The following is a 24,089-nucleotide window of genomic DNA, read 5'->3' on the forward strand; positions in this document are numbered from 1 at the left end:
CCTGGCACTGTAGACACTCAAGAAATATTTATTTGAGTGACCCATTTTCATTTATAATTTTCTCTTCACAATTATATATATTGTTTAGAGAAATATGTATGTATATATTATATGCATTTTTTTTAATACAGTAGGAGTTATTTTCAGTAGTCACCTCATAAAGAATACCATTCTTTTTGGTAGTATTTTTCAGTACAATGAGTTCTGGTTATGAGCAGAGCTGTTTATATTCTTACAGATATTTGGAGTTTCTTAGATTTGTGTTACTCTAAATGCTTAAATGGGTCAATTTTTTTCTCTTCCTGGAAAAGAAACTACTGATTGTCTGCCAAAGTTTCTTCTTCCCTCTTCTTTAATTATTAAGGGTGGGAATGGGTCTAGACCAAATACTAAATTCACTAATCTCCACTGCAGATATAGGTGGCCCCTGATATGAAAAGTGGAAGTCATTAGGTAAAATCCTTGGAAAAACTATTTAAAAGGTTTTGGCTAAAGTATTAGACAGGTACCCTTTTACTCCTACCTTTCCCTTCTTGCTGCTTGGAAAATGGCCATGATGGCTGGAGCTGCAGCAACCATTTTGTGATCATGAGGCAACTACAAGGAAAAGACATAAGAACAGTGGAGAGAAAAGAAGACAAAGTCTGGGTTTCTAATGACTGAATAACTGTCATACCAGTTGGACTTCTAATTTCTGGATTTATGCATAAGAGAAAAATAAATTTCTATCTAAAAGAAAACTTTATATATATGTGTGTGTGTGTGTATATATATATATATATATATTAGTCCACTATTATTTAAGTTTTCTGCCATATGTGGCTAACCCTAATAATAATTTATCTCCCTAAAGAAAAATATGGCATCTCTTTGAATGTTGAGTATATTGGAATATCAATTTTAGTAAATTATTTCATTAAATGATCTATTTATTAATTTTACATAAATTATTTAATTTGGGAATTTATTTCTATACATGTTGTTTTCCACGTTCTCATTTGATGGAGGCACTATGGCTTAATGAGGAGGATGTGTCTTCGGAGTCAGATGATCATGGGTTTGAAACTTAGCCTTGTCACTTACCTGACCTCTGGCAAGTTTCTTAATATTTGAGCTTCACCTTCCCCACCTCAGCTTATTAATACCTAATATAATTTTAATGAGAGTAAAGTGAAGTGAGGGAAATATTCTATCTCTTGTTTGGGGTTGTGCTTCTGCACAGGTATCTACATGTGTAAAAAGTCATTGGGCTATACATTTAAGATTTACCCATTATGTAAATTATATTTTAATTAAAAAACTGGCAGAAACAGGCATGCCATAAGTGGAAAAAAAAGAAACGCAAATACTCTAACATTTTAATATGATTATTTTATTTCTATAATAAAGAAGATAATCATTCTGGGGAGAATTTACAGGTATTTTAATTTTAAAATTCAGAAACTGAGGTGAATGCATTCTGCTGGAAGTGTTCACATATAATACAGCCTGCTGAAATTTTCACTACTAATTTCTGACTCTCCTTTTAGAGTTCTTTACCCTAATATCTATAAGATCCACAATTATTGCCAAGATGTATTGTGATTTTGTTTCCTGTGCTGAAGTTTTGAGGTTTGGGAAGCAGAATCCAGAAAAAATTGTGTTTTCATTTAAATTAGGGGGTCAGTATCCCCTTCCTTGGAATGATTACCAAGGAATGATTGTTCAGTTGGAAGGAGGGGTCATCTGATTTCTATAAAAAAGACTGTAGCCAAGGTTAAATGTGTGGGCTGTGAGACCCTTCGACCTTCACCAGGAGCTCTGGATTCCCGCTCCGCTCCTTTTAGGACCAACTTTATTTCTCCCCTAAGTTTGTGAGTTGTCATCCCTAAAGATTTTCTCCTTCTCCAGTCCCTTGTCCCATTGTCCCCAAATGTACTCAATCGACCCATGTGGAAGCGGCTCCCCCTGTCATTTGGGAGGTGCCAATTTACTTCTGTGAGAGACAGGCTGGTTTTCGCATTACACTGGCAGCCATCCTGGACTTTAAAAAAACAGCTGTGTGGTTGCCAGCTGACCTGCTTTCAACCAAGCAGCTGCTGCTTAAAGTCAGGGGTAGAGTTTGTAAATCCTTGGGGATTGAGAGCTGCTCTTCACCCACCTTTGTTTGAGAATACGAAATGTCCAGGTTACGAACTATGTGAATTTCTTCCACTTCTGATGGAACCACAGCAGAGGATGTTCTGTGCTGGTTAGTTTAAACCAAAGGTCAGACCAGACGAATGTGTGTGTGTGTATGAGGAGTTGTACGAATCTGGTTATTCTCCTATTTCTCATCAATTGCTCACCAGGCTAAAATTAGTGATTTTTTGTGAGAGAAACACCTGTCTTTTCCAGGTTATTTTTGAACTAGGACAGTGAGAGATAAACAGGAATCCTTTTTTGTGTGTGGAATTTGGTGTTGAGTGGCACATTTTTGTTGGTGAGGGAGAGAAGAGGCCAGTGACACAGTTCCATACACGTGGCCACACACATACACAGAGTGACTGTAACTATGGATTTAGATATCTTTATTTCTGTCTTCGTGAAATAAACCCTAAAAACCATGGAATAAACTCCATTTATTTTTGCTCCTTTTACCTCCTCACCTGTACGCTGCACAGTAATTTAGCTCCCCAGGACAGCTTTTAAGATTCTAATCTTGTTCCTTTGTGGCACTTTTCTCACAGCAGTAAGGAAAGGACTGGCATTCCTCCACTATTGTATATAAAGGAGAATTCGTTCTTGGAAATAAGAGCATTGTTTATGTTGAAATTCCCTTAGCTTAGCTGAACCTTCGATTATATCGCCCATTCAGATAACCAGATTTTGACCCCCTGTGGTCTGTTTCCATTCTCGGAGAATTGTCCACAATTTATTTCTGCTCTGGAGATTATTTCTGTGAGTGAGAGAAAAAGAGACATCTGGGAAGATTTTGATTACTGAGTCATATATAAAAAACTCTAAGCACACTTTTAAAAGATACCATGTGAGAAAGTATAGCTTTTGCTACAAAATAGCAAATTGAACTTAGTTACTGCTGAGGTGGCATTTGTAAGCTGTGACTGTATTTATGAATCACACTGTTAACTTGATTCCAGGTAGCATGGAAAACATCTTTATTTGTAGTTCATAAATCTGGAGAATGTTATTATTTGAAAAAATCCAATATGATTTTTATAATTTTTAATGGGACCCAAATGCAAACTAAATAATTCTATTATTTTAGTGGAAGTTTGGTGAATTTAGAAATAGATCGTATAGACCTGAAAGTGCTATGTCAGTTTTATGCAACATAATACTGATGGTATGAACCCCCATCACAAACTGAGATTTGTCTTTTAATTCTGTGACATTTTGTTTCCCCTTCATATTTAATCTATTTATTAGACACTTTCATCCAGAAGCAATAGAAAGTTGGCAAAGACATGTAATGGTCAGTATATTTTGCTTAATGGGAAATACTTCTGATTATGCATTCAGAAATTGGGAAAATATTGTTTCATATGCTGTCATTCCCATTGCTGAATATTACAAAGACCAGAGAATATTCAAAGCAAAGGCAATTTTTTATTTTGTTAAGTTCATGTTTACGGCATTGTGTACAAAATGCACATGAAAGACATTTTCTTATCTATTCCTATTATATTAGAGAAGTTCATGCCCTGCTCTTAGCATCTTTCAACACAGCTGTAGAGTAGTTTAAAGCCTATTTTTTAAATAAGTGATGCTCAATTTGTCTTTGATGATCCGGATGATTCAGGTGAGATGGGAGCACGGTCGGGCCCTTATTTGCATAAAAATTAATCACAGAAAAATGTAAATTGATAAAATTTTGCCTGGCTTTTCCCCCCTATTTGAGAACCCGTGGATGGCTCCCAGAAGCAATCATCTCAGTATGGGGCCGCGTTGGATGCTGTACAAATGATCACATTTGTGTTGAATACTCACTCATTTAAATGTCAGCACTGATGGGGCAGTAGAAAAAATCAGTAGAAAAAATGAAAAATAAATACACAGCAGCTGAAGACTATCAAATCCGTGGGCACTCTTTAGAGATATATGATCTAATGTGAAAAAATTGCAGATTAATTATCCTTTTTGCAAAATGGTAACTGTTTTAGTATCACACCCAGAAAAAAATCTGCAATTTATTTGGAATCAAACAAAAAACAGTAATATTAAATACGTCATTACATCATTGTGTTTATTAGAAGCCTGCAATTAATTCCTAAGTCTCCTTAGGTCTTTAAAGCTACATAAAATGAAACAAAAGAATGTTGCTATTAATTTTCAAACAAATGCTTATCTATCAAATCAGTCTGATTTGTGTGAAAAAGGAGGTAATATTATGAAGTTTGGTGGGTATTGTGTGTTAATTTCATGGTGCTGCTGACACTTCTGATAATATCTTCCCAGATCCTGTTAAAGTTGTAATGTTAAAATTTGAAGGTTTTTGTTCAGTGGCAACATTGAAGTCGTCATGAAGTGTATTCTTAAAAAAAGATGCTTTAAGAAAAACAACAGCAGTACTAATAATGGGGGAAATAGAAACTATTTGTGAGATTCCCCCAAACAGAAATTCTTTGGACTGCCTTTAGTGCACCATTAACATGCATGACTTTTCACGCATGTAATTTATGTGCATATTTGAATTTATATTTAGCTATTCTAAGGAAAATAATAAAACCTTAAAATTTTCTTAAATAAAAAGAGGTGTGAGTGGTGTCATTTTCACTCCAAAAGATGGGTAGAAGGCATCATCATTATTATTATTCATATTTTTACAGTTTATACAATCCATTTATCTTTGTTTCTGGGTAGCTCTCCTTGGTGCTGCTTTGGTGTTCTCAGTGTACAGTTTACCTACAGCTTTCTAGCACAGGTGGATATTAGGTTCTTTCTTATTATTCTATAACTTTAGCATAGATTTAAGTGATTGAAACGTTGAACACATCTTCATTAGCCAGGGAAGACAAAGTTAAAACATAGCTTTTCCACCTGCTGATTTAAAAACTCCCATTGAATTAATGTTACATTAACCAAAGTCGATTGTGGCAACACAAAAAAAATATTTGGAGATGGTTGAAATCTACTGTTATTACCAGAGTTGCTTTGTAGTTAGCTTAGAGAATAGCCTTTAAAATTTAAATTGACCAACACTTAGAGACCATGCCTGTTTTAGAGATTAAATATAATTTGTCATATAGTGAGAATAGCTAACACTGTGGGTCACATACCATTTATGTCATTTAACAGTAACATAGCATTTAACTCTGGAAGCCAGCCTTTCCAGAGTGCTGACCATGGGCCGGACACTGTTCTGTTCCTTTATAGATAATGATGTGTTTAATCTTTATAACAGCTCTCTGAAGTAGGTATCTTGTTATCCCAAGAGTGACAGGTCCGAGGTCACCCACCTAGTCAGAGGTGAAGCCAAGATTTAATCCCAGGGGTCTGGCATCAGACTGCTTGCTCTCAATGACATTGCTCTGCTGACAAATGCCTGGTGAGCACATCTAGGTGCCAGATCTGCTGCCAGGTGGAGTCTTGGCAAGAGAAAGTGCTTTATTTTTGTGACTTTAGAACTTTCTTTTTATAATTGAAGCTTGAATCTATTTTGATATCAAAATATGTCAAGTAACACATTTAAAAATTTTTATCTGGTTGAAAACTTTATCTTAAAAAGTTACAATTTATGTCATCATTCGACTAAAATTGGAGAACCTTTTTGGTCACTTTAAGATCATGAGACATGAACAGTCACTGTTTTTCTGAACAATATTGTTACTGTTGAGATGAATCCTTAAAGGCACTAAAAGAGATCCTTGTCCAGTTTGACAGACTTGAGTCTCTGGGAAACTTCACGTGCCCCCATTCATTTCTCTGTCCCTGGTATAGTTCATTTGTTCATGTTGAGGCATTATTTTCATTCATTTACCCATGCATGCAATTATTGATGCATCTACCCATCCATCCATCCATCCATCCATCCATCCATCCATCCATTTATTCAATCAAGCCTCCTCTTAAATTTTCAGGTTTGGGGTAAAAGCAATCCTTTTATCCCATGATAAAATAGAGACTCCCTGCCCACAGCCTACTCATCGTCTGTTCGCAGCCCCAGCTATATCTAACACTAAATGGCATCCAAAATGTATAGGTAGCCACACCAGCTCCCATGTCCAATATCTGTTCCACCCCAAGCAGTGCAGTCCCTTGGCCACCTTTCAATACTAGGAACCGCATGCCAGCAGGAGGTTTACAATCAGGATAGAGCTTGGGTGGAGGCTGCTCCAGTCCCTGAAAGCAAGTTTGGGACTGTTTGGTCAGGGAATCCTGAGGTCTCAGAAAACTGTCTGGAAGTGGAGAAGAGGCACGTGAACTCCAGCTGGACACCTCCCCTTGGTGCTATGCACTCCTCGCCCACTGAGTGAAACAGGGGAGGGAAAAAACTGTGGTCCAGGGTAGGACCACTTGTTGCCCAGGTCTACGGTTGGTACTACATTCTACAACTGTATATTCAGTGCAGACTCTGTGCTAGATGCTGATCTAGGCACTGGGGATGCACCATTAACAAAACAGACAAAATCCCCGTGAAATTTACAGTCTAGTAGAAATAGACACCATTTCTCATACACTGAATTTTATGCTGCTCGCAGTATCATACTGTGACAAACGTAGAATTGTTCACATGTGTCTTTATTAAAAGTTTCTTCTATATAATGCACTGCATTAGAAGAAAAATATAGAAAACCATTTTTCGAAAGGTTCAGAGACTATGGGAAGTCACTGTTGCTTCTTGTCTCTCAGAGAAAACTCACTTTTTCTGTGAAAGAACAGAAGGAGGGCCATCTTACATCCTGATTTTAACAGTTCACTCAACAAACACTTACTGTGTACCTCCTATATGACAGTAATCCTTGAACTGAATTGTAGAATTACCGCATAGACTAGGTTACTTTCTGAACAGTCAAGGCTCTTTATGTCTAAAGGTATGCTTTCCCATAGGGACTGTGTGATTCACTGAGACGTAGGGATCCAAGTTTACTACAAGCCCTTCCTATAACCAGCCGAGTAAGTCTTACTGGACCTCATTTCCCTCACTGAGAAATGATAGGTTAAATAAAGTAGCCCACAAATTCTTTTCAGATCCAAGAAAAGAATCATCTGGTGGCTGCTGTCATAACTTGGTTTGTAGCCTCATCACTCCAGTCTCTGCTTCCCTGGTCACGTCGTCTTCTCTTCTGTAGGGTCAGATTTCCCCCTGCCTCTCTTTTATAATGACACATGCTTACACCTACTCAGGTAATTCAGGATAATCTCCTTGTGTCAAGATCCTTCACTTAATCACATCTGCAAAGACTGTTTTTGCCTTATAGAGTAACATTCATATGTTCCAGGGATGAAGACATGGATATCTTTTTAAGTGTGTGTGTGGTACGCAGGCCTCGCACTGTTGTGTCCTCTCCCGTTGCGGAGCACAGGCTCTGGATGCGCAGGCTCAGCGGCCATGGCTCACGGGCCCAGCCGCTCCGTGGCATGTGGGATCTTCCCGGACCGGGGCACGAACCCGCATCCGCTGCATCGGCAGGCGGACTCTCAACCACTGCGTCACCAGGGAAGCCCAACATGGGTATCTTTTGAAGGGCCATTTTACAGCCTACCACAGATCGTAATGTACTGACACTTTGTTTTGCAAATCTTGCAATGGTCTTGGCCAAACAACGAAATATTTATTTGGTCATAAAGAAATTAATTGGTAATGATGAAATTTCAGGACCTAGTTTTGAGACATAATTTTGAGTAGAGGGCCATTCTATTATCTACCGAATCATATTATGCAAACGATCTCTTACTTTACTTACATGTAAGAGGAGTCTTGCGTGTTACTTATCTTCTCTCACTTCAGAGTTAAGAATTCAAGAATTTTGGTATCAATTGATGGGGAATTGAGAACCCAGATTCACTAAGTAGATTTTAAATATAGTCCAGATTAGCTCATTCATTCATTCCTTTATTAAGTGGACAGAGCATGTCCTAAGGACCAGACTCTTGCCTGAGTTTTGGGAAATCAACTTCCCATCTCTTCCATGTTGACCCCCCCTTGCCCCCACAAGAAGAATCAGTGACTTTCTGTTCAGTTCTCTGCAGTACCTTGTATAATCCCCATGAGCCCCCGTCACCTATGTCACTGGTATTTGTTTCACTGGTCCATGTTCTCACCAAACTGGGACTCCTCATGGGTAGAAACTGTCTCAGTTCCTTGGATCCCTGGCACCCAACAGCATAAATGTTGAAAATGTGTTGGATGGTCCCTTCCAAGGACCAACTTTAGGCAAAAGATCCTCACTGTTCCTTGATGAACTCTGTGGACTTCCTATTAATATTTATTATCTTTCCAGTGCTCTTATACCTCATCCCTTCTTTTCTTTAGATGACTGCTCTTGTCCTTTTCTTTTGGAACCTCTCCTTTGTTCTTTCCCTCTCAGTTGCTTGTTCGTCTTTTTTCTCATCTGTTTTCTGGGATCTTTGTTTGATGCAGAACTAAAATGTGACTCACAGTTGGCACTCCAAAGACCTTAAAATCTGTTTGGGAAAATACTCCTGAAGAGGAAATACTTACAAAAAGTTACCACTCACTTTCTCATGACTGCCAATATCTTTGGACCATTCCTGAATAGTGATACAGTGATAACTAAAGTCCATCCCATGATTCCCTGGGAACCCACACAGCACCACCTTAGATCAGGCAAGTGGGGTCTATCTTTTTAATGCCAATATTTCTGAAGAGCTATCAGTCACTGTCTCTAAGAGCATTTCTTAAAGGAGTCAGAGAAAGTGACCATTGGACAGACCAGTGGGTGAACATCAAAGAAAGGAAAAGACAGGACAGGAATTGATGAAAGCAGCAATGAGAATTAGGAAAGAGATGAGCCATCAATGGTGGCAGCAACCCATGAAAAGTTCCTCAGAGGTAAATGGCAGAGAAAGCAGTAAAAGGTTCAGAGGAAGCACAGGAAAAAGTAAAAGACTGGAGCCATGGAAATGACCAGGATTATACTAGAAAGCATGTAGGCTAAGCTGCTCTGACAGATACTCCAAAACCTTTAGGCTTATACAGAAGCTCATTTCTCTCTGCATGATGGTTTATAGATAGGAGGTGCTAGGAGCTGGTAGGCGGCTCTTATTCTTATCATGGGGTTTCTACCTAAGGGTCTAAAGTGGCTGTTTCAGCTCTTGCCATCTCAGCCAGTGGGATGGAGAAAAGCGACCAGGGGCACACATGTCCAGTTGTTTGAAAGGTGAAGTCTGTGAGTGAAGCACACCATAACCACTCACAGCTCTTTTGGCTGGAACTTTGATGCATGGCTAAACCTAAATGCAAGGAAATCGTGTCTTTAGCTGGGTAGCCATGTGCCCATATAAAAAAAATCTATTATTACTGAAAGAAGGGAGAATTGATCTGGGGGACAACTGCTTCCTCCTGATATGAATAAATAGAGGCAATCAAGAGCCTTAAATGGTGAAGCACTTTGCTTTAAGCAAAGGAGTTGGCTAGATATAACAGACTGGGAAGTGAAAAGCTATAGACATAAATCAACTCTCTTCTAGCTAGAACTCTGTGTCTTTAAAAATCATATACATTGGAGCTATTATGTAACACCAAAAGATTGTATCCTTTTTCCATATCTTGAAATGGCATCTTTCTTCTTCCCTCTCATTATCCCAAACTCTTTATTCTCCATGTATACAGAATTCATGCATCCTTTTCAAGGATTCTTCTCCCACCCCAACAGTTTCTTTCTGTAATATGGAGCTCATATTATTATCTTTCCATTAGGTCTACCTACTATAAGTCTTATTGAAAGTGCCATTTTTTTTCCCATTACATACTGTCTTGTATTGTTGTCAAAAACTTTCGAGGTATGTAATTTTTGCTTCTTCCTAAAACGCTATAATTTTCTTGAAGGCAAAAGCCCTCTCTAACTTCTTTTGCATTGTCTGTAGTGCCTAGCATAGTGCAGGGGAGAGAGAGCAGGCACTCAATAGACAGCTATTAATTTGTTTTATTTGCATAAAAATTGATACAGAAACTTCAGGTAGTGGATACCCCAAAGACCTCAGATACCAAAGCTAAGCTATCAGGCCCAGATAGGTGATTAATTAAACAGATTCAAGAACTCAAAGACCACATCGGATCCCACCATAAGCAAGTATTTGAAGGGAAAATGGTTTTTTCGTTTACAAACCGAGATTTTACTGTACTTGCAAAGAGAGCTTTGCTTTTACACAAGTATAAAACTCCCTGACTATGGGAGATAATGATAGGTTTTTAGTGCTGAATATAGATTACGTCTATGTATCCAGAATCTAAATAACCAGAAAGCTCAACCAACTAGAAAAACCAAACAAAACAGAGCAGGTCAAAGACTTTTTCAGGCTCCGGACGTGCAGGCTCAGCGGCCATGGCTCACGGGCCCAGCCGCTCCATGGCATGCGGGACCTTCCCGGACCGGGGCACGAACCCGCATCCCCTGCATCGGCAGGCGGACCCTCAACCACTGCGCCACCAGGGAAGCCCTCAAAGACTTTTTTTGAAAAAAAAAAACCGGCAAGAGATGTCAGGTGTGACTTTAGATCCATCTGTATATCCCTTTATTTTTCTAGACTAAATACATACATACTCCTGGCAATTACCATTAATGTACTATAGGTTTCCGCTGTATTTCATAATTGATGTTTTAAAAAATTGAATTGTGTTAAGTCTTAATTGATGATTTTCAATTGATAGAATATAATATACAATTATGGAAATTGTTATGAAATAAGTATTCTTTTCAGCATAATTGTTGGAACTATTTCTCATTCTTAAAAATTCCCAGTTCTGCAAGATGGAAACATGATCACTGAGTTCCCCTCTTAGCCTTTAGCTGCCATTAAAATTCATTCTCTGTTTTAAGTACTTTCCTAGTTATCAAAATAATGTGAAGAGATGGAGCAAATGGGAATATATAAAACAGAAGAACAAATTCCCTGTGTATTTATTAGTTTCTACAAGATATTCTAGGAAAAAAGTAGAATAATGTTTAATATGCAGAAATTACTTGATCTTTGTAAATTTTGGCTTGTAAATTAAAAACACTGCAGTCTTCAGTGCCTTGTTTCTATTAAAGTTATTTAAAATTTAAATCTTAAAATAATTATTTTCTTAAACTATTAAATTTAGCTTTAATATTCAGTCTAAATTGAAAGATTAATGTAGCCTAAAATATTGATACAATGATACTAGTAAAAGCCTAGAGACTGATAACGGATGGATTCAGATTTCTAGTTATGTATCTAATCTTTTAACCCTTATACAATGTTTAAGATGAGCTTGTATATGTAGTTCCTGATTTCAAATAATTTCTTCTCTCTCTAGAGGACTAGACTCTTAGAAACTTCAAAATAGTTCAAATCTATGGAAATGTGTTGGGCTATTATTAAATCCCATCAAAATAGGTAGTTATTCTACTATTCTTACCATTTTTGCAATCTGCCCATTTCTTTCTCCTATCCTTTTCTTTTTTCAGAGATGGGGTACCCAATGTTAGTCTTATAAACTGATTTCTATCAAGATCCATGTATGCAGCATATAACTGTTTTGTATGAATAATGTGTTTTCACTATTTCTGAGGAGCCATGCAATTTTAAATTAATTATAGATGAATTCTAAGTGGTCTAATCTTGCAGCTTAGATAAACTTAAAAACTGAAAAATGACCAGTTAAATAAATAAACAGGTCCTGGTGTAAAGCAAAGAGTTAGAGTTTCTTTGACAGTTGTAGGATGTGCATCTGGTCATTTTTACATGCATGTTTATTAGAGACTGCTGATTTAAGTTGGAATTTGCCATAGTATTTATAATTTACAGTATCAGATCCAAATTATATATTGTATCATATTTTATTGCTATGTTCATTACATTGTTGGAAACAATGTAATTGTGTCCTGATGGAATATGAAAAAAGACTATTTCTCTTCAACTGGGACACATTGAGGTTTCTTTTTATATTACTATTGATTTCCAAGAGTGCAAAATAATACTTTTCTGTCACAGTGCATACAGTCCTGCATGATGTCTCAGAGCCTGTCACAATGCTGAAGTTCTGTCAAAGGCACTAGACTCTGAAAACATTATCTAAAGTGTTTTTGTTTCCCATTCCTTTATAAGATTAATTGAATAGAGCATTCTGATTAATGACTCCATTAATCAGACTAAATTGATATGATCAATTCTGGACTTAGTTTTTGAGGGAAGAGATATCTGTCAACTGAAATGCTGAGGAATGATCCTCTAACATTTTTATCTTTTAGGTTTATGTAAATCCAGGAAGATATTTTAACTTTGGTCATACTTCTGTCCATGAAGGTAGATACTCATGAAATATCATAAATAGATTTTTACCTTTAATGGAAAGGCAGGGTTAATAAAGATACTGTTTTAAATAAACAAACTTGCCTTTGAAACTTATTTCGCTACCTTGTAGCATGTGTGTATATATGTGTGTGTTCAAGTAAGTCTTTTCAAAACATGAGATGTTTTGTTTTATATAGTGTTTCTATTATAAATGACAATTATTTAAGAACACCTTCTTTCATACTGAAGAAACGAATGGAAAATATTAAATAAAAATAAGTTCTCAGAGGGGCAAGAAAAAGCCTGCCTGAAAGCATTGCACGAATCATTGTCTCCACCTAGTGCTGACTTTCAGGAATTAAGATTCCAAAGTCCTTAATGATGCTGTAAAGTTCTAATTTATGTTATGCACGTGTACAGTCATTATAGCTGGGCCTGCTAGTGCCATTATAGTTAAGAGTCTGTCAGTTTTTCATTTATAAAACATCATATTAAGAGGTCTATTGCTTTTACATAAAAGCTCACACTGTGCTGGAACTCTGCAGTCCAATGGCCTTTGCTGTATGTGAATGTTTATTAACAGTGTTATGTTGAACTTGACCAGCTCCTTTTAAAGACACCCTGATGGGGTGAAGTTACATAGGCATCTCATTCAGAAGGATGACTCTTTTCATCAATAACCTGTCCTTTACCTTATGGTAATCGCCCTACACGCATCAGACCAGTGGACATCTAAAAACTCTATTGATGTGGCAGGCCCTGGATTTTTCATAGGCTATAGTTCCCACCCTATGGCACACAAGAGGAGACTAACAATTTTGGCTACTAATGGGAGGAAAGCAGGAGAAAGTAGTTTCATGGAAGTCAAATGAAGTCAGGTCAAATGAAGAAAGTGTTTTTAAAAGGAGGGAATGATCATGTTAGACCCTGATGTTAGTTCAGTTATGTCTTGAGAAATGACCTTTGGCTTTAGTGATGTTAAAACCCTGATGGGGCATTTTCACTGGAGTTTCTTCTGAGATCTCTAAAAAATCTAGTTGGAATTGGTTTAAGAGAAAAAAGAGAGGAGAAGAAGAGGAGATGAGTGTTTTACGGAATTTGCTGTAAGGGAACACAAAGAAATAAAGCAACAGCTGGAGGTGGACAGTGGGGTATAGAGAAAGTTCTTTTTTTTTTTTTTTTTAAGATATCAAGCTTTCAGACATTATGCAGATGGAATGACCAGAAAGGCAGGAAAATTATTAGTTCAGGGTGGGAACAAAGTCCTAGATGAGAGAGGATAAGGATCTAGCCAACAAGCAGAAGTGTTGGCCTTAGATCGGAGCACGAACAGCTCTACGGTAGCAGGAGGTCAGGTTCTAGGTTGGTAAAGAGCAAGTCTCTCCTGCCACCACCCCACAATATCCAGGCCCCAAGAACTTCCAGCAAGCTTTTGGGACACCTGGGCCCTTGTACAGAGGGTTGGATATTGCAAATGGTTCTGATGAGCCTGGGCAAGCTCAGAAAACTTTTAGGCTCAGATGACCATCACGTGTGCTAGAAAATTATGGGTGATGGGCTGCTTCTCTATTCTTATTCATTAATCAGTGATTTATTATATTAATAAATGTCCATCATTTCATTTCTAGGATGACTATTACTTAGCTATAGTGATTATTCTCTTTCCATAATGTTAAATTTTATTGGCTAATACTGATTTAGGAATTTCACATCTTTGATTTTAAGTAAGATTGTTGATTTACTTCTTAAATTACCAGTGACTGACTTTATTATGAAGCTTATCTCCCATTCATGGAATGAATTAGCTAGTTTCTATATCTTTATGGTTTAGAATGTTTTGTATAGTACGAAAATGATCTGTTCCATGTCCTGTGAACTTATATGAGCAAGAGCATACTTTCTATTTCAAATCTTTAAGGGTTTTCAAAAATTATTTCTTCAAAAGTTGTGCATTTATTAACATATACATGCATAATATACTCTTTTAATCTTCTCTATGCAAAATATTTTGTTTGATTTTTCTATTTGGCTTGTATATTTTTTAGTCTAAATTTATTTGCATGAGATTTGCTATTTTACTTTTCATTTCAAAAACATTTCTTTAAACGTTCTACTAATAGTCTAAATATTTTCTAATTCTTTATTTATATTTGAGTCTTTACTACTTTCATCTGTTTTCCATGAGATATATTTAAAATAAATTGAGTTGAATGCTTTATTAATTTCCCTTCTCTGTTTAGCTCTTAATAAATAAGCATTTAACATTATAAATTTATCTTTCAATATAATTCTAAATGTATTCTTTAAGTTTTCATGACTATTATTTTCATTGCTTGCTAAATAGGTACTGATCATGTCATTTTTTTCCCCTAGTCTGGTATAATAGTATTTTGGGAGAGAGAATGTATTTTTAAAATTGTCTTGTGGTTGAAATTGTGAAATTAAAACTTTCATTTATATCTAATTTTGTGTCATTTGTCTCAAAGTGTAACTTGTTCAATTTTTATTTTAAAACTGTATTGAAGTTTAATTTGTTAGTGTGTGGAAATATTACAATGTTTCAAGAATTATTGAGAAAGACACATTTTCTGTTAACAGACTAAAATGTCTATAAGTAAATGGTCATGCTTCCATTTACTAGTTTTAGCAGTCAAGTATTTTATGTCCTTACTTGTTACTTAAAAAAAGTTACCTACATCTGTGACTCTATTTCTGTTTTGTAAATAAGTTCATTTGTACCAGCTTTTTAGATTCCTCATATAAGCGGTACAAGGGGGTAAGCAGGGAAGGGGGGATTAATTGGGAGATTGGGACATTGACATATACACACTACTATATGTAAAAAAAATAACTAATAAGGACCTACGGTATAGCACAGGTAACTCTACTCAATACTCTGAAATGGTCTATATGGGAAAAGAATCTAAAAAAGAGTGGGTATATGTATAACCGATTCACTTTGCTGTACACCTGAAACTAACACAACATTGTAAATCAACTATACTCCAATAAAAATTTTTAAAAATTTACCAAGTAGTTCATAATCTGTTGGTGATGTAATGACGTCTCCCACAGGGATTATATATATGTTGGTTTCTCTTTAAATGTCTAAAAAGTTTTGCTTGATTTTTTTTCTGTTAGTATTGTTATTTATGTCATTGTTATTATAAATTGACTGTTATTCTACTTTGCCTTCTGCCTCAAATTCCACTGTCTATTATCCCAATTTTTAAAAATGTATTCTTTCATTAAAAATTACTTTTATTTATGTCTCTTGTACACAGTAAATTATCAGATTTGGGTTTTTAATTCAAACTGAGTTTTTGCCTACCTAATAAGAAGTACTCAATGAATATTTTAAAGTGATATTTAACCTTGCTAAATTCCTTTTTGTCTTTTATTTTGTTTTAGGTGGGCCATAAAACATGAAGGGACTGGTAAGCCAGGCCAGTGGAAACATTCCAGAGTTGAAAATCCGCTCTGGAATAAGCTTACCTACATGTGGCCAGTCCTTCCCAGTGGCCAACTTAATGAGGTTGTACTGCTTAGTATAAGACATCGTTGTTGAGCCTTATTTTAAGTCCCAGTATGTGGTCAATGTGTGTGAAAATTTCCATGAAGTTTTTGATTTGCAGTTGTTAGGTGCAAGTGATCAATTGATGCTGTTGTTCTATCAATTAATTAGAAAGATGCATTTAAGTCATCCAATATGGAATGGGTATGGAATTTATTTCTTCTTCTAGTCTGTCATATTTTGCTTTATATATTTTGAAATTTAGTTCTAGACACACACATGTTTAGAAATATTATATCACCCTGATGAATTGAAACTTTTATCATTATGTAGACTCTCTCTAGCTCTAGTAAAATTTTCAGTTATCCAATACGAATAGAAATATATCAGCTTTTTTTGTTGTTGTTATTTGCCTTATATATCTTCTTTCTATCCTTTTACGTTTTATATTTGTATACTCTTCTGTTTTAGGGGGACTCTCCAGTAATCAGCGTATAGTTAATTTTTAAAAATGGTCAGACAATCTTCATTTCTAAACCAAGGGATTTAGTCTTTTCTATCTATTGTAATGACATATATATTTGGATTATTATCTGCTTTTCTCTCTGTTTCATTTTTCACCATTCTTATATTCTTTTAGGTTAATTTTTTCTTGTATTTTTACCATTTGCTAGATTGGAAATTATATCCTCTATTTCCATTTTTTTTGTTATTACTTTGAACATTTTAGCTTGCATATGTAAATGATCAAAATCTAAAGTTAACAAATATACTTACTCTTATCTTAAATAATTGAGAACATTAGAACGCTTTAACATCAGTTGTCTGATTTGTAACTTATACACTTATTGTCATCTATTTTATTCTTATCTTAAAAAAATTTCCACAAGATATTAACATTGTTATATGTGGTTAATTTTAATTTAGATTTACTCCTAATTTTTTCTCTTTCTTCTTTTAAGTCCTTGTTATATCTCAGTCCTTCCAGCTGGGGTTACTTTCCTTTTGCCTAGTATACCCTTCTTTTAGTTTTTGGTAGCAAACAGTTTTTACTTATCTTAGATTACTTAAAAATTTATTTTTACTTTTACTAAGTGAACTTAGTCTTTTATTTTGCCCTCATTCACATAGGGTATTTTCACTTAGCAAACTGAAGATAACATCACTGACTTTGCTGTTTTTGAGGAGTCAGCTATAATTCTGAATATTCTTCTTTTGAAGGTAATCTGTCTTTTCTCCCTGACTGCTTTTAAAATCTTCTCTTTTCTTTGGGTCTCTTCAGTTTTTTTATTTTTCCTGCTCAAGGTTCTTGAATCTGTGGATTGATATCTTGCATCATTTCTGAAAAATTATCACCCATTATCTCTTCAAGTATTATCTCTCTTATCCCCTCTGTTCTTTATAGAAAACTCTGATTAGGTGTATGCTAGACCTTCTCATTTTGACCTTCTTGTCTCTTAACCTCTCTTTTATATTTTCCATTTCCTTGCCTCTTTATGATGTATTTTTGGATCATATTTTGAGACAGTTCTTTCAGATTATTAATTTTCTCTTCATCTTTATCTAATATGCTTTAAACTGCAAGTGAGGTCAGCCCATGGTATGAATTCTCAATGAAGATTATTTTTTCTTCTACACAGAGAAAATGTTTGAGTTGGTCTATTTTACTTGCAACCACTGAGAGTTATTGTCTCTGGCTTGCCTTTTCAATGAAATTTATCCTTTTGTGGTTCTTGTTTTATGAGAGGAGAGGGTCTCCTGTTAGAATTCCCACCTTGGCTGGGCCTTGAAATTTGTCTTCTGCACCCTTCCCCTCAAGACCATGGAAACAGAAGTTTGCTGGGTTTGGGAAATTTCCTCAAGATAAGATCCAGCTTCAGCACTCTGTTTACCTCTCTGGGTCTCTAGTATGTCTTGCTTTATTGCTAGGTCAGTGATATGTTCCAAAAGATTTTTTTAAAATATTTTATCCTGGGCTTCCCTGGTGGTGCAGTGGTTGAGAGTCTGCATGCTGATGCAGGGGACACAGGTTCATGCCCCGGTCTGGGAAGATCTCACATGCCGTGGAGCGGCTGGGCCCGTGAGCCATGGCCGCTGAGTCTGCACGTCTGGAAAAAAAAAAAAATATATATATATATATATACATATTTTATCCTGATTTTGTTAGTTGTTTTGTCAAATTTTCTGGTCTCAATCAAGTTTTTTCTTTCCCCTTAAATCACAATTCTCTATGTGTCCTCAGTGATTGAATCAATGAGTCTCATCACTTTAGGGGAAGGACAGATGGAGTCATTCCAGCTGAAACCAAGAATTCATTGTTTAGAGCCTCAAATATGCCCTAATATTTAGACTGTAGTGAAGCAACAGTCTAGAAATCTGAGGCTTTTTTATTTAGAGAGAGAAATGAGATCTTCAAAATACCAGAGGCTGTGGTTTGGGTAGCCTGAGCCAGTGGCTAGATGAATTATATGCCTAAAACTCAGGGTTTGCAGCATAGTGAGAGCCAACATAGAGCCAGGGGTGGAGAGGTGGCACAGAGACAAATAGGCCCAGCATAGGCCAAGAAAAAAAACTGTGAGTTGTGCTAATTGTAGGCTTTTCTTCAGAGGTTTAGGAAGGCTAAACCCTAGAGAGCAGAAAGGATAACTTACTTCTCAGCTGGAGGTGAACAGGTATCAGCAGGTTGCCCAGTATCTAAAGAGGAGAAGAGCACATCCTTAGAGATCTTTGAGGGTCAAGGACAAGTACCACATATAGACCATGAACCCTTTTTCCCAGTGGTATATGGTTTATTGAACTTTCATCTATGCCCAGAAACCACATTGAGGCAGGGGAAAGGAAGGGTATATCCTTGAAAAGAAATAACAGTTCTGGTAAGAAGTTTGAACATTTAATTTGATTCAATATGTATCCAAAAGTACAGAGCTAAAAACTAGACAAAAAGGCTTTTCCAAATTGGCAGAAATGGGGACACTTCCAATTGGAATATTAAGTTTCCCACCCGCCTGGAGGTGGACAGGGATGCCTCATAAGGAAGTGTACTTTCTTATACACGGAAAGAGAACAACTTATAATTATTGTAGACTTCACAGATATTGTGCTTACATTTTTTTCAACCTCAGTATACAAGTAAAGTAATTCAGTTAACTAATTAATTGACTTAAATGATGAATGGTAATTATATTAGGAAATCTAACTTAACCATATTCCTTTTAACATTTACCTTTTAAAACAATAACATTTTTGCTAATAGTTTAGAATTTGCCAACTAAATGATCTTAGGAATGAAGATGGATTGCCCCACAGTTCTCTAGCCATTCAAACAGAACAGTAGCTTTTAGTGAAATGGTTAAGAAGTCACTGTACTCCAACAAAACCCTGGCTTTGACCTGTAAACTCAACAGAAAGGACTAAGGCACTAAATAAACTAAAGTGAGGAAAATGGACCATGTATTTCAAAATGACTCAGCCTAAGGATCCTCTTATTTCTTGAAATGTTTGAGGAAGAGAAGAAAACACTTACCAAGCAGAGAACAGAGATAGTTCTCATTCCAATTCAATGCACTCTACTTGACTTCAAGACTGGATTCATCTTATGTGAAGGAACCGTATTTTCTTCCAGCCCCACTTCCACATAATTTTCTTTTTAAGCAAAAAGATGATTTTATCTATGTGTAATTAAGCACAATTAACTTTTTCTTGGAAAGACTTTACATATAAATAGTCTGTAATTAGGAAATGTGATATTCATATTGTGGGATTCAGAACCCTTTGATCACTATAAGCATCTATGTTAATTTTATTCCAGATTTAATCTACCAACTTTATTACTTATCTAACCACTATTTATTATATATTTAGGCAATACAGACAAAGCAAAAATGGAGACAGACATGGTCCCTACCTTCATGGAGCTTACAGTTTAAGAAGTATAGGCTGTGTGTCAAAAAGGAAGGAACCAGAAAAGGACAAAGGCAGACTCTGTGAATAAAGGACAAAGAAGGGAGAGAAAGAAGAACTCACAGAAAAAGTTTGGTGTCCCATTTCAAGGCTGTTTGCTGAGCCAGTTTATTCAGCCAGAGAGTTAGTATGAGGAAAGTTAGCTAGGCTGATCGTCTGAATGGGCCTGAAAATTAAGTCAAACTATTGAATCTAAAAAAACTATCTAAGAAACACTATCCTGAGTGAGATTCAAAATCTTCTGCTAATTCCTTGACTAGAACTTTTCAAAAGAGCATGATGACCAAGGGAAGATTTCAGGAAATACATATAATGAGAATTTTTTTTGTGGTGACTCAGAGTACATTAATACCAAACTATTTACCTCTCTCAGTGGTGGCAACTGATTTCACCTTTTTCTCCTTGTTAAATATTATTTATTCTAAAAGGCAATTGATGTTATGTTTTATGAGCAAATAAGATTTCATGTATCTTGGTACATCAGTATTTTTAAAATATGTTAAAACCTCCTAAAACCACAAGATGAATGAATGATTTTGGTTAATTCTGTGACTAACTTCACTGGAATAATTTCTAGAAACTCAGGTTCTCACCCTTATGGGAAAAGTCATAAATTGAGAAGTTGTACTTCTTAACATTTAACGGTGAAATGCAATGGATTTTCATATTCGAGGATGAAATCATTGCAAAAAGTAAATCTAAAGAGACTTAAAATTTTAGAATGAGCCACTGGATAGTGATTTTAATCTCTCTAAATTACTGAAGTAAAATATATCTATTTGGAGGGGCCCATGTTAAACAAAGCATGTTAAAAGTACATATTTTATTAATCTGTTAAGAGATGATGATAGCTAGCTGTCAGTATAAAGGGAGGAAAAGGAGATGTAGAAAGGCCCGAAAGAAAAAATTGAAGAATCTATTAATTTATTAATAATAAATAGATAAGGGAGGACCAATTTGACTAAGAAATTTAGGTCACTGGTTAAGAGCTGGACTCCCAAAAGAAGCACAAGCTGCCTCTGGTTGTGAGAGAGAGATGAAAAAGAAAAAGCAGAATTATCAATGTAAGGGAGCACCACAGCTCATCAAAGGTCTGCTGACCACGCAGCTGTGCCATGGCGTAGTGTGAACACGTAGAAAACCAAAATGAAATGAATGGGAACATTAGAATTCCAATGGAGAAAATGGAAGGAAAGGAAACAGCACTCCAGTCAGTTTAATCCATGTTTTTGTCGTCCTTCATTATCCTGACACCATATTTCTCTATTTCTATGAAAGACAATGTAAAAGTGCCTTAAACATTAGAACAAGGTTTGAGGTAGCTTGAAAGAACTGCCAGTGATAGCTCATACATTTGGAAAGTTTTGAAACCCATGATAATTTTTCATCTCTTTGGATTGAGTTTCTGTGATGTCATGGAGAAGACTCTTGGCCTTCATTCATCTAACTGGAACGCAAAGGAAGCCAACTGAAATCAGCAGTGCTGCAGTGGTGTTAAAGCCACTGTCTGCGGTGGTTACCACCTGTTATGAGACATGTTTAGTAAGTGGAAGGATCTAAAAATAACTAGGGGCTAAGATAGCACATTTCAGATAAATTCATCAGCGTTATGGCATGTTTAGGATATTGAAAAATAATCTTAGTACTGCATCTTAACTCTGTGAACTCAGACTGACTTCTCACAGACTAAGCTCAAGGGAGAATTGCCTTTCCCTTCCGTGGTTCCGAAAGAAAGAAAAGGGGGAAATATTAGCTATTTTACACAAGATGTCAATGTGACAGTCATTTTTCTTTTTAATAAATTTATTTATTTATTTTTGGCTGAGTTGGGTCTTTGTTGCCGCGCTTGGGCTTTCTCTAGTTGCAGCGAGCAGGGGCTACTCTTCATTGTGGTGCGAGGGCTTCTCATTGCTGTGGCTTTGTTGCGGAGCACGGGCTCTAGGTGTGTGGGCTTCAGTAGCTGTGGCTTGCAGGCTCTAGAGCACAGGCTCAGTAGTTGTGGTGCACAGGCCTATTTACTCCGCGGCATACGGGATCTTCCCAGACCAGGTCTCGAACCCGTGTCCCCGGCATTGGCAGGCGGATTCTTAACCACTGCACCATCAGGGAAGCCCGTGACAGTCATTTTTTAATGAGAAGACTGTTCTTCTCTTTCTCCTCCACCAATTCAACCCTTGCTACATGATAGTTTGTCTAAAACTAGTACAAATGTTGATTTGCTCTGAATTGCTTAATATTTTTGTTGTGGAAGAATTACAGGTCCGTCTTGAACTTACTTCTTGAAGAATTATACAACTCCACTCCTCCACCACCTCTCATATTAAGTAAAACCCTTATACCCTTATAGGAAAGTTTCAAATGAAAATATACAATGTTTGTCATAACCTTTGGTATTCCTTCTCAGTAACAATAGTAAGGGAAAGTGACCCCATGTTTCTCCATTCATAATAATAGACACATATCTAAATAAATACTAGCCTCTGCAATTTAAATTCCATACAGGTAAAAGGTTCTCAGTGAAGGTCAAGAATACAGTAAAACTTCATTAATTCAAATTTTGCTTATTTAGAAGTACAATAAGTTAGACTCATGGTATGCCACTATTATGAACACATTTACTAAGCAAAATATTATACAAAAATTATAAAGGAAAAAACATTAGACTGAAAAACACTCACTCATGAGAGTTTTAAACATTTATTTATATTGCTTTTCTCCTAATTAAATGAAATTAATGTTATTTACTGACTCATCTTGCAAACAAATCGGAGCATTAGATGCCATTTCAGAAGATTTAATCTTCACAACTTTCAGATATTTTTTATATTTATTTAAAACGCATTTCCTTGAACTATATGATTGTTGAGTATAATTGCAAGATTCTAATAGCTCTTCAAGGGAGTATAAATTAGTAAATTATTACTTACTGTACTAGCTTTAAAAAAATGTCCTCCCCTTCCATAAACTAAAGGCCATGTGTCTTGGTCTGTACTGGTCTAACGTGCCAGCACATCTCCCCAACCCCTGTGTATCTGTATCTTGGTCATGTCAGACGGACACTGACAGGACACTAGGACCACCTCTGCAGTGATTGCCTGAACTTTTTGCCTGCTCAATATGGCTCCCCCTTTTGGGGGGTATTGGTACCTAATCCCCTTTAGGAAATTTCCTCTATTTTTAGTTCATGTGGACTATGGCATCTTTGCTTAGGGTCCTCAGAAAGAGGAGCCTGAGGCAAATGGCTTATGTGCTACTACTTAGTTAGGGAGTACAGTCCCAGGGAGAAAGAGTAAGAGACAAGCAGAGAGGAAGAAAAGCCAATATAAGAATGTGCTATCAAGCTGTCCTCCAAGGAGCCTTTTAAACAGTATTCTTAGGAGAGTTTCTCCTGGAGAAGAAAGAGGGAAGAATTTATCCATCAGCTTCTATCTCCCTTTGGTCAAAGGTTTGCCCAAGGTTATACAACTAGAGTGGTGGGTTAAAGATTCAAATACAGGAAGTCTGGCTCTAGAGCCCTTGGCCATTCATCACATGTTCTCATAAATGTTAGTCATTGATAAGAACTAAGGAGAAAGTAGAAGCAAGGATAGTGGGCAGGGCAGGATTTGGAAATTTTCAGTTGACAAGGGATGTGGCTTCACTGAGGTGATATTTGAGTAGAGACCTGAAGATCAATAAGATCTCTAGGGAAAGAGCATTCCAGGAAATGCATAGAACTGAGATGCTGTGTTTGATGGATAATGAAGTAAATGTGGCAGCAGCAGTGTGAGTGAGAGGAGAGCAGCAGGACATAAGGCCAGAGAGAAGAGAGGGCTACAGATCATGCAGGGCCTTGGGCCATTGTAAGACCTTTGGCTCTTACTCCAGGATGGGAAGCCATTGACAGGTTAGGAGCAGAGGAGTGATATGCTCTGACTGAGTATTAATAGAATCATTAGGATAATAGAGAAAAAAGGGGCCAAGGTAGAAGCAGGAATAAGCAGTTATAAGGCTTTTGCAATTTCTAGGTGAGAGAAACTAGTGTCTTTGTCCGGGGTGGTGGGAGTGGAGGTGATGAAGTGTAATTGGGCCCTTGATATATTTTGAAAGTGGAAGCAGGTTCTGCTGATGGATTAAGTTAGAAATAAGTAACAAAATAAGTAATTAGAAAAGGCCTTATATTGAGAAATTTGAAAAAATATTTTGACTAACTCAT

At 36.4% G+C, this 24,089-nt stretch overlaps 1 protein-coding gene across 1 annotated transcript in view; it reads left to right on the forward strand.

Moving 5' to 3' along the window:
- The window catches only part of LOC113625161 (uncharacterized), a 250,728-nt gene that overhangs the window by 157,538 nt on the left and 69,101 nt on the right, over window positions 1-24,089 (forward strand). The window contains exon 13 of the mRNA XM_027115666.1: window positions 15,832-15,955. Within this exon, the coding sequence (XP_026971467.1) occupies window positions 15,832-15,955 (124 nt within the window). The remainder of the gene's footprint in view (window positions 1-15,831; window positions 15,956-24,089) is intronic.

This window comes from Aethalodelphis obliquidens, unplaced genomic scaffold (assembly GCF_003676395.1).
Source record: "Aethalodelphis obliquidens isolate GAN/ISIS:26980383/991018 unplaced genomic scaffold, ASM367639v1 scaffold14, whole genome shotgun sequence".
In the NCBI taxonomy this organism is placed as follows: Eukaryota; Metazoa; Chordata; class Mammalia; order Artiodactyla; family Delphinidae; genus Aethalodelphis; species Aethalodelphis obliquidens.